Genomic DNA, 11,216 nt, shown 5'->3' on the forward strand with positions numbered 1-11,216 from the left:
ATTTCTTTCAACAATAAAGGATGCCAGAGACTAAAAAATCAAGGAGTTTGATTAGAATTGTCTGGAAAACTATTTACAAAGTTAATTTAAAGAGGTTAGGGAAAAAAAAAAATTTGAGCTTTAGTGCCAGCAGGGTTAGTAATACTATAGCCAAGCCATTCAGTATGTTGAGCATTAAAATCACCAATAACAACAATATTGGCTGATGGATAAACTTTAATAATTTGCGGCATTAACATTTTCACCTTGTTATAAAAGACTAAACCTACCAGGCAATTGGCAGTGATTGCACAATTTTTTAAAGAAAATACCATTTTAGTTAATTTCTTTTAGGTAATATGTTCCTTTGAAGCTATTTTGATTCTTTTCAACAACTTGAACAAATTGTTTTCTCTATGAGGCTGTTCAAATAATATGTGACAGCCTTAGGGGTGGAAGGAGTTTTGGAAAGTGTCACCAAATATCACATGGGGGATGGGGTGGTTTGCTGCAGTGTCATGACAAAAAACATTTTAAATTAAGATTTTTATTATTTCTTATTTAGTTTAAATTGCAAAGTCAGAGGTATTTAAACCTTGAAGAAATTGCTTTATTCTTGGATCCTAAAGAAGTGATGTTTCACTCCCAGGATAATAAAACCAGGGTGCCATTTGGATTGACAGTTGCAAACAAACAAGCGCTAATTATGATTCATATGGAGTACAAGATGACTTAAGCTGATCATGATTTTGTAATTGCTCCTCAATACAAACTTTATCCTTCAGTAATTAAAGCCATAAAAATCAAAAAATTTTGCGTGGAAAACAAGTAGTCACATACTCTGGCCCAACATACATAGAAATCAGAAGTGCAAAACATAATTCATCAACAGCACTTAGTCACTTAGAAGACTTGCACAGAACCAACCATTTTCTTGCATTTGAAAGCAACTTATTGACTGAAGATGGAGTTAGCAAACAGTCATGACTACAAATGGCGAGCCAGACAAAAACCAGACAAAAATCAAAGATATGAAATAACAATTTATTGTGCCAAGACTTATTTCATAGAGCATAACCTTGATGGAATTTGTTTGTTACCACAAATACTCTTGGCAGAAGTATCTTTATTAGGGTAGAGAGAACAATGGCTCCACTAAGTCCATGACTTAGCAGGAATTATGCTTCCATTTATCATTTTGGAATCCATTTTAGTTCAAGAGAAGACAGTCAAAGTTATGGAGAATGCAATTTTTGCCAAAAGTGGTGAAGTTCTTGCGCAAATTTGGTCCAGCACAGTCATTGATAGGTTTGAAACTATAGCCTAGTACAAAGAACCAAACAGTGAGAAATATGTACAGTTAAAGCAGTTTGGAGCAGAGTGGGATGCTAAGCATGTCATGGTGTGTTCTTAAAAATGTCATAAAATGTCACATAGGGGAGGGGGTTCCAAAAACGCCAAAAAAAAATGTTACATTTGAACACCCCTAAAATCTCTCAGGGTAAAAACATTTCCCTTTAATATCTTCAATAAGGTTAATACCTTGTAACAATGTTGCTAGGATCTGCAACATTATTGACACAGAAAAGATTGTATATTAATTTTTTTTTAAATTTATTCTAATGTTTTAATAGAATATTAAGCCACTGCTTGTTTCTATTTAATTTTGACAGATAAAAAACGACTTGGCTTTTCATCAATGAATGAAAATAAAAAAGATTTCTTTTTCACTCTTATTCTTTGTATTAAACCTATTGTTATTCAAAGGTTTTGGTTAGTATAGAATACTTTAGGTCTTATTATGTTTATATGTTTCAATTTTTTTTTCGTAGCTTTTTCTGCATTACTCATAGAGTTGCCAGACTAAGAAAAGACTAGCAGCTTCTCATATCAAAGTATATCAAATGTTGTTCAATAAGTTTTGATGTGAAACAACTCCTGTTTTTTTGTGTTTCATGATGCTATTATTTGATTTAGCTTTGTTGCTTTTTATTAACAAGGCTTTTGTCTATTCAAGCCCACTTATGGAAACTGTCTTTGTTTTTTTTAGGAATTCTCAGCTAATAGGTCACCCATTGTTACCATAATGTTTCAGAAAGATGTAGGCGTTTGTTTGGGATCAAACAAGCTTAAGAGTTTTAATTTAGAAGATGACTTTCTTTTCATTAAATTAATTTGCTTTTCAAAAAACTGCAAAAATTATGACTAGAAAGTTTTTTTTAAGTTTTTCAATCGCTCTATACTGTTTTTACAAATATTTTTTTATTTTTTATTTTTTTGATAGGCTACCCTAATACCCTGAACCCTAACCCTAATTTTTTTATAGATAACTAGAGTGTATATACTGACTTGAATAGAGAGAACATGCTGGGAGTGTACATACATCGACTGATTTAAGTAGGGAGAACATGCATGGAATATACATACACGCAAAGAATGTACATACATTGACTGGGGGTTTTCAACTATCTGTTTAATGCTTTTAAATACTTTAAAAAATACAAAAATTTAATATCATAATTTTCTCCTATATGAATATTAAATAGGTCTTTCTGTTAGTGAAGCTACTTGAAATAATGCAATAGCTTAAACCTTTATCACATACGTACTTTTTTTCTATCTAAAAACTAGAGATAGAATAATCGAGGTCGTGTTTTGAAGTCGAAGTCAAAGCTTCGACGTCACTAAAAGTTGTATGAACGTATTTCGAAATCATTAAAAGTTGTATAGAACTTAATTAAATGGTTTTCAAAATCGTATTACTTCGAATAAAATATATTTTTGCAGTTTTTTAAATCGTAAAAAGTTGTATGAAATTTAATTTGACGCTTTTCAAAATCGTATTAGTTCAAATAAAGTATATTTTCGCGGTTTTCAAAATTGTAAAAGTTGTGTAAATTCAAAAATGGCGTGTTTTTAAATTGTTTAAAATTTCTAAAGGCTTTAAAACTTGTATGTGGCTGTACTAGTACTATTATGCTCTTCCCTTCTATTCTCCTAGACTCCTACTTTATTCCTTAGATTTAGAAAAAATCACAATAGATGAGAAGCTACCTATGTTCAGGTTCAAAGACACCGATATAAAGTTAAGTGAAGTGATAACTGGTTTGGTATATGCTAGCAACCTCTGTCCTTCTAAGTTCTAATTTCTTAACAATAAAAATGTGAAGTATACACTACAGTAACATTATAGTAATAAGGAATATACAAAAGATATGCTAAAACCCCTGCATTTATTTAATAATCATTCTAGATTTCGAAAATCCAATTCTTTAAACATGCGAAAAAATTATTTGCATATTATTGATTATCTAATCTAAAATAATCCTAGCATGCTACCCTAGTAAAGAATATTTAGTTGTCTGCTTCCAGTCTTTCATTCTCATTTTCCTGGCCTTGGGAGCCCAATTGATGTCTGTCTTGCCTTTCCAGCTCAACAACAACAACAGCAACAAGATATTTATTTTCCTCAAAATTTACTATATAATTACAATAATATATTATTGATATTAATAATGGTAATAATAATAATAATAATAACAATAATAATAATAATAATAATAATAATAAGAAGAAGAATATCTATAATATTATAAATAATAAAACCAAAATATAATTATAACAATACTGGCAGTATCATCATCATCGTCATCCTAGTCTGAGTCATCATCATTATTTTGATCTCTGTCTGGAGCAGGTCTAGTTTCCATTTGCTCTTCCATGGAGCAGTATTACCAAACAGGTACAAAGGAGTTTAACAAATCGAAGTTTTCGTTGATGAAGACCAACTTCTCAGTAGTGTTTGGAGACAACCTGCATCTCTTTTCATTGACCACCTGTCCAGCTCCTCTAAAGGCACTTGAGGGTGACAGGCAATAATACTCCCGTGCTATTCCTGCCAAGATGAGCATCTCTCTGCGATGTGTCATCCACCAGTTAAGGACATCAACCTTCGAGTCTATCACAGTTGTTTTTCTGAATTTTGCCCACCCAACGGTAATCGGAGGACCCTCAGCTGTAGCATTTTTCTGCCTGAGTTGACTGGACACAGTATAAAAATAATGAAAGGAAGTTAAACGTTTAGTAAACTTTGTATAACTTTGCTTACTTTAATCTCAAGTTGTTTAAATTCAAATAATTTTTTAAAAGTTTGTTTAACTTTGAACCGCCCCCCTCTCCCCCATATGACATCGTATTCTAAAATTAAAATTTTTATGATTTTGTTTGTTTGACTAGTTTTAAAGAAATTTATTTTATATTATACTTAATAGCTATTACCTTTGCTGCTGCCTTCCAGAATTCAGTCTCACCATCATCTTCAAGAAGCTCATGGGTGATCTCATCTGAGGCATGTGTTCAGAAGTGGCAGAATGTTGCAACCAGCTCAAATTGTTCATCCGTAGGAATGGGTGTGGTCCATTCTTTTTTGTGAGCCCGGAGAGCACACAGCACACTTTGGAGATGGTTGATGTCTAGGAACATCATCTGGAGTTCCATCTGGTAGCACAAGGAGCAGTGATTTTTCTGTAGGGTACTGAAACAAAAACTAAAATAAAAATTTGCAAAAAACTTTGCATGAAATCGTTAACTCTTAGAAAACTTTGTTTAAAATTTAAAAATAATTGTAAAAATTTGACATTAAGTTGTAAAACTTTGTATTCGTATCTACTTAAAAAGTTAAAAGTATTACCATTCATCTCGAGGCACTTCTTTTTCAACACCCCTTTAGCAAGAGTTAAACAACAGTTACTTGAACTCAACATTACTGTATCTCTTATTTTAAAAACTTTTACACGTCTTGAAATTTTTTTTTTCCATTTACACAATAGCTGGAAATGTTTCTGGTTATATTTATAAAAATGCATTTAATTGTATTTATATTTATAAAGATACATTTACTTGGCTATTTATATATACTTATATTTATATATATTTAAATATCTTATAATTTGTGTTTATCTTATATTTAATTCATATTGATTGTAAAATATAATTGAAATTAACGGAGCAAGAAGATAAGACCATCGTCTTCTGTTTGCTCCAGCCATTTTGTTACATTAACAATTTTGTAAAAAATTTATATTGACTAAAATCATTATATATTTATCTAAAAAAAAAAAAAAAAAAAGAGGAGAATGATGAACTCCGGTAGAGATTGTCCTGTATGCATCGATGCATTGATAGCAGCCTTGATATCAGGCTGTTTGTTGACGATCCTTTCCAGGGTCACGTTAAGCTTGTGGTCAATGCACGTGATTGAACCACTTTCAAGATTGGCAATAGTCTCTGACTTCCTCACTGCAGTCTTTATATTTGAAGCTTGATCACTTGATCACAACAACCCGCTTCTTGACCATTTTGAGTGACTCAAAACTTTTAACCAAGTTGTCCAACTGAGAAGCAATGTTCTGAACAGTGTGCTTTACTGGGAATGGAACAACTCCAACGGTTACCTTTCGTAGAACAAACTCCTTGGTGATGTAATGAAGAGTCACCGCCATGAATGGACTGTTGTTGCGTGAGGTCCAGATGTCAGTGCTGATTGCAACTCGGTTGAAATGAGGAAGCTCCTTGTCAAACATGGTCTTCATGGCCATCTGCAGATTCCTATAGAGGAGCGGTAACTTGAAGCAAGCCATGCAGGCACCACTTTTAACCTTAAACCTCGAGTCAAAATGGGCATGCAGTCTTTAGAACGGGATAGAGTCACAATCGTATACATTTGTTAACATTGAATTAACTTCAATTACCGTTGTTTAAATCAATAAAGAATGATATAAATTTGACATGAAGTTGTATAACTTTGCTACATTGCATCGTAACATCAATTATTCAACTAAGTTACCAGTGTCAACTGTTTCCAATTCATCTTCTGCCTCTTCAACTTTGTCCTTCTTGGCAGCTTCTGCCTCATCTTGTATCTTTTGATTCTGACTCATTTCGGTGTACTCATCTTTATGGTTGGATCGCAGGTGACCACTCAGGGTCGATGTTGACCCAGAATTCATTTTTAGGTCCTTTTTGCAGATATTGCATACACCATAGGCCTTATCTCCCCTGTATTCCTTCAGGAAGTACTGCCAAACCAGCAAGCAATGGGTATATTTGTTTGATGTTTTACAATGTTTAAATCGTGTTAAATAACATACACAAGTTATTAGCTTTTCAAATTCGTTAAATATAATGTAAACAAATGTATACGATTTTCATAACCGTAAAATTTTTAACAATTAAGTTTTAACAACTCTTAAAGGTTTTCAAAGTCAATTAAAAGTTAAAGCTACAACTTTTTACGGCTTTCATAACCGTTTAATTAACTTTTTTTCGAAGTTTAAAGGATTTCAACTTCGTTTAAATCAGAAACTTCGCCGAACAGAATGCTTTTAAACTCGAACAAAAAATATACGATTTTGAAAACCGTAACTCGATTGTTTTATCGTTACTAAAAACTATACTATGACTTGGGTTGACAATGCTGTCGCAAGTGATAAAAAAAAAAGTACTCCATTTTAATCATGAAATATATATTAGAAAGCAACAAACTGATTTTTATCTTAAAAAAAAACAATTTTAATGTGTCAGAGAAAATTATAGGAATGCTGGGAAGTATTACTTCATTATTATATTTACCAGACTTAGTCCAAATCTTTACTTTGTTTACTTCGGTGAGCAACAATATATGGCATAGAGCTTATGAAATATGGCTTATGAAAGACCAACCTCATATGACTTATGTAAGACCAACCTCAAAGCTTACCTGAGAGTTTTTTTTTCCTTCAAGCCCAGACAGTGCTATTCAAAAGACATCCATTCTCTGCTTGATTATTGGTAAGCAGTTAAAGACAATAATGGAGAAAATATAATTGATTAAGTTTTATTTGCTTATTTTTTATTATATTATACAGTTATTCATATTTGTCTTGAACCATTTGTTTATATTAAACTATTTTACTAAAGGATATTGAAAATCGCTTTCATATAGTGATTTTCAAATTATTCTAATTTTTTTTTCTCGGATGTTTTTCTTTTATAAATAGATATTTTTCTAGTACAATTCAATAAAAGTTTTTCCCTTTTATGTTATCCAAGGAAAAACCAACAGTTCAATTATTTAAACGAGGTAAACGCTTTTCCTAGTTTTAGTACTGCCTCTGTGTTTTTGCTTTAATAGACATTTTTGTGCAGACATTTACTAGGTCTACCAAACTCAAGCATATAATGCACACAGGGTTAATAACTATACATCTCTTTAAAAATTAACAATTCAGTAGAAATAAAAAACTAAATTTTTTTTTACCGTCGTAATGTACTTCATACATAGATCTTCTGATTAAACCCATCCCCTCAGTCAATGTATATACTGAAACCCACGCAATTAGCTGTTTCAGTATTAGATCATCGGTGACATTTTATGCACAACTTTCTAAAATACTTTAGCATAAAATAAAACATTAAGTTACAAAAGTTTTCTTTTCTTTTTTACAAACCTCTTAAAATAAAAAAAATTGACGTAGCTGTTTTACTGACGCAACTATTTTACGGAGACTGTAAAATAGTTTAGTTTGTTTGATCACTATGGCAATCGGAAACTGCTCTACTATTGCATTATTTTTACATGATTTTGACCTTAATGCTTTAAAGTGTTATTTTTATTGTTTTTTAATTGTGTTTTACTAAGTTATTTAATTTTTAATTTCAGGTAAACCAAATGAGCTACCAAATGCAGCAAATGTCAGTTTTATCAAACAACTCTCAAGTTAGACTTCCACAACAACAACAGAACTTGATGTATAAACAACAGTTTAATGTTCCTAACCAACAAGTGAATAGTTTTATGTCTAACCAGGGGTTTCCTTATAATACTGGTTATATCAGCAATCCTCAAAATAACCAAATGGCTAATTACCAAAATGTTAACCAAAATTTATATTCACAACCTGCTTTTAGCGGCCAGCCATCGTTTGCTGGTAATCCTGGGGTTATGTCAAATCCTAATATGTTTACAAACAACCAGAACAGTTGTATCATTCCTGATATGAACGTAGGACTAATGGGTGGTATAAATCAGCAAAATATGTTTATAAAAAACACCGAAATGAATATGACCAATTCATCAAACGTAGGAAATGGTGGTTGGTTTAGTCAGCAAAGTAACGTAAACAGTAATAACAAAGGACACACAATGAATAATCAGTTGTGGAGTTAAATTTGCAGACTTTGTGATAAACATATTGATGTTTTTATGATGTTTTTTTTTTAACATTTTTAATCTCTCGCGATTACTTTTCATTATTTACATCACGTGCTTTGTATTAGTTTTGTTGTCTTGAATTCTCTTCTAAAATTAATTGCAAACCTCTGGCTTCTGATATACTTCTTTTCTATGGTCTAAACAATTATTGTGTATCATTCTGTGTTTTCATCTAATTTTATTTTTATCAGAGTTTTATAAGTGTCTTTGTGAATTTTGTTTTATCAACAAATTCATTCGACTAAAAATTATGAACGTTTTTATCCTTTACGATGATAATTTTCCTCCGCTCTCTTTATTTAATAGTATTATTTTAGTTGTTATCGCAATTTTTTACGGGTTTATCCGTCAAAATAAATTTGGTATTTATAATTAAAAAAATTGTAACTTTCATTGATTTTAGACTCAGAGTAGCAAATATTTTTTATTTTTATAATTTGAGTTAATCGACAGTAAAGTTTTGATTTTATATTACGCTTGCGAGGCTTAGTTAACTCAAGTGTTTTTATTTTGGAGCGCTTGATGGTGGCTGAGCACTACTTTGACTTAAAACCTAAACATACATATTTTATAGTTACAATAAACTTTGTTTATAAACAATTATAAATATTTTATAGTTACAATAAACTTTGTTTACTTGAGTGACTTCTTCACCTGCATTGAATTAAAAATAAAGGACGGAAAAAGAGATTCTTGTACAGTTCGGGTTGTTGCTCACTGCAATGATTTATCAAATCTTGTTATATAGTCCCGCAAAATTTCTGGTGGCTATTTTGTTAAGCTTGGAATTGATGGTGGCAAAGTTTTCTCAAATTTTGCCTAAGCATTGTCGATACTGCGTTACGAGATGAAACCAGCTCACCGCGACAACAACAACCTCTCACTCAAAGGACTGGTAAAGATACTGGAGTCAAGAGACAAATTCTTGTTGGGGTATCAGAAGATTTGCCAGAAACACACTCCAATATTGAACAAATCTGGTCCCTGATTAATGCAAATGGAGTTGAACTAATTTTGGCTTGTGATATGAAAGTTGTAAATATAGTTTGTGGTCTTCAAACCCATTCAAGTACGCACCCTTGCACATTGTGTGGTGTCAAATCCAAGTGTCTTGCCAAATCTGGAAACTTGCAAACACTGGGCCTAAGCCTCGAGTCTTTTCAGCAATCTGGTGCGGTTGTTGCTAATGCAAAGCTGTTTGGCAATGTCATTCAAAAGCTAATCATCTGCGGGCCTGTCAATGTTCTGATTTTGGAAATCATCCCACCGATGGAATCGCATCTCCTCTTAGGAGTTGTCAACCATCTTTTCAAGATCCTTAAAACTGCTTGGATAGAAGCTGTTAAGTGGCCAGCCGTCTTCCACATTCAACTAAGCCCATATCATGAGCGCCAGTTTAAGGGAAATAAATGTAGGAAACTTCTTAAAATGTGGAGGTGCTGCAGCAACTTGCTGGTACAAACATGGTTCCCAACATTTTGTGCATAATTGAAGCATTCAAAAGCTTCAATTTAGTTGTGAAGGCCTGCTTTGGATACATCTTTCAGTCAGATTTCGCTGAAAAAAATTGAAAACTTCAAAAGGTGTTACTTAATGATAACTGATAAAAAGATAACTGTTGCAAGCGTAACATCTAAAATTCACGCTGTCTTCTACCACATCATAGATTTCATCAGTCACAAAGGATCCCCCTTGGGGCCCTATAGTGAACAAACTGTCGAAACTTCTCATCAAGATTTTTATCAACATTGGTCGAGTAATAAGCGAAACAATGATCATCCAGAGTACAAAGAAAGATTGTTGCGCTGCATAATTGATCTAAATAGTAAGCATCTTTAAAGAACTGCTAAAATAATTTGAGTTATTAGAGATTGGGCAGCTGAAATTCATACGGCTTATAATGAATATTTTCACCATCATTAAAAATAGTATTATAGAGTATTTGTATAAAAAGAGTACATTGAGATATCTATTAATAAATGTTTTGTTGAGAAAATCAAAAAACAAGTCTTAAAATTTAATCAGATACTATTTTATGGTAATACAATATAAAAAATAGTACCTACCAATCAAAACTAGATTTAATATATAATAAGCAGAAACAAGCATGCCAAATATTAACAAACGCAAATAGATATGCCAATTCTAAACATTTAATGAAGGAACTGAGAGTTCCTAATATCTACGAACAAAATATCTATTGCATTCTTCAGTTCATGTTTAAACTCAAAAATGATCTGGTCCCTTAAGTCTTCCATAACTTTTTTCGCCTTATTAATCACAAATATCAAACAAAATACTCTATCAAGAACTACTATATTCCGAAAACCTCTTTAAGACAATCTAAATTCTCAATATCCAGCAGAGGACCTCAATTGTGGAACTCATTTCTAACAAACAAAATATTTGGTTTATATTTTGCTATATTTTGTCAACGACAAAAATGGGGCAAGATGATAAGACTATTGTCTTCTACTGCTCCAGTCATATATTTCACGGTAAAATGTTGTACAAACTTATATTAATAATGACGAATATATATAAAAAATAAAAAAAAAATAAAAAAAAATAAATAAGGTTTAAATAGTTATTTTTTCACTTAATTTTGAAAGTAAATGTATTCAACATGGTTTCAAGAGTCAATACAAAAAATTTAAGAGATCTTTTTTTGTTTTTTTACCAACTGGTAGTCATTTGACTAGGTTTTGCACTTTTTTTTTATCATTTTGGATGTAGTTTATACCTAAGGAAATGTTGATATGTTCACACTACGCATGCATTCAAGGCCATGGCCTACCCACTTTTTTTTTTGAGGACCTTTTGTTTGAGAAATGTAGGCTCTTTTTTTAGAAATATTGTTTTTTATTTAGAAATAAAGGAGTTGCCCACACACACTTTGAAAGCCGTGTCGACGGATTCAAACTGAGTTTTAAGTAGCAAATTAATATTTTGGCCTATAAAATGAAAATGGTACATGTACCAATAA

The 11,216-nt window shown here is 31.7% G+C and overlaps 1 protein-coding gene across 1 annotated transcript in view; it reads left to right on the forward strand.

Moving 5' to 3' along the window:
• LOC100210517 (stromal membrane-associated protein 2) overlaps positions 1-8,648 on the forward strand; it is a 54,835-nt gene extending 46,187 nt beyond the window's left edge. The window contains exon 9 of the mRNA XM_065812941.1: positions 7,679-8,648. Coding sequence (XP_065669013.1) covers positions 7,679-8,185 — 507 coding nt within the window. The 3' untranslated portion in view covers positions 8,186-8,648. The remainder of the gene's footprint in view (positions 1-7,678) is intronic.
• The last annotated feature ends 2,568 nt before the right edge of the window (positions 8,649-11,216 follow it).

The sequence above is a fragment of the Hydra vulgaris genome, chromosome 12, assembly GCF_038396675.1.
Source record: "Hydra vulgaris chromosome 12, alternate assembly HydraT2T_AEP".
NCBI classification, from domain to species: domain Eukaryota; kingdom Metazoa; phylum Cnidaria; class Hydrozoa; order Anthoathecata; family Hydridae; genus Hydra; species Hydra vulgaris.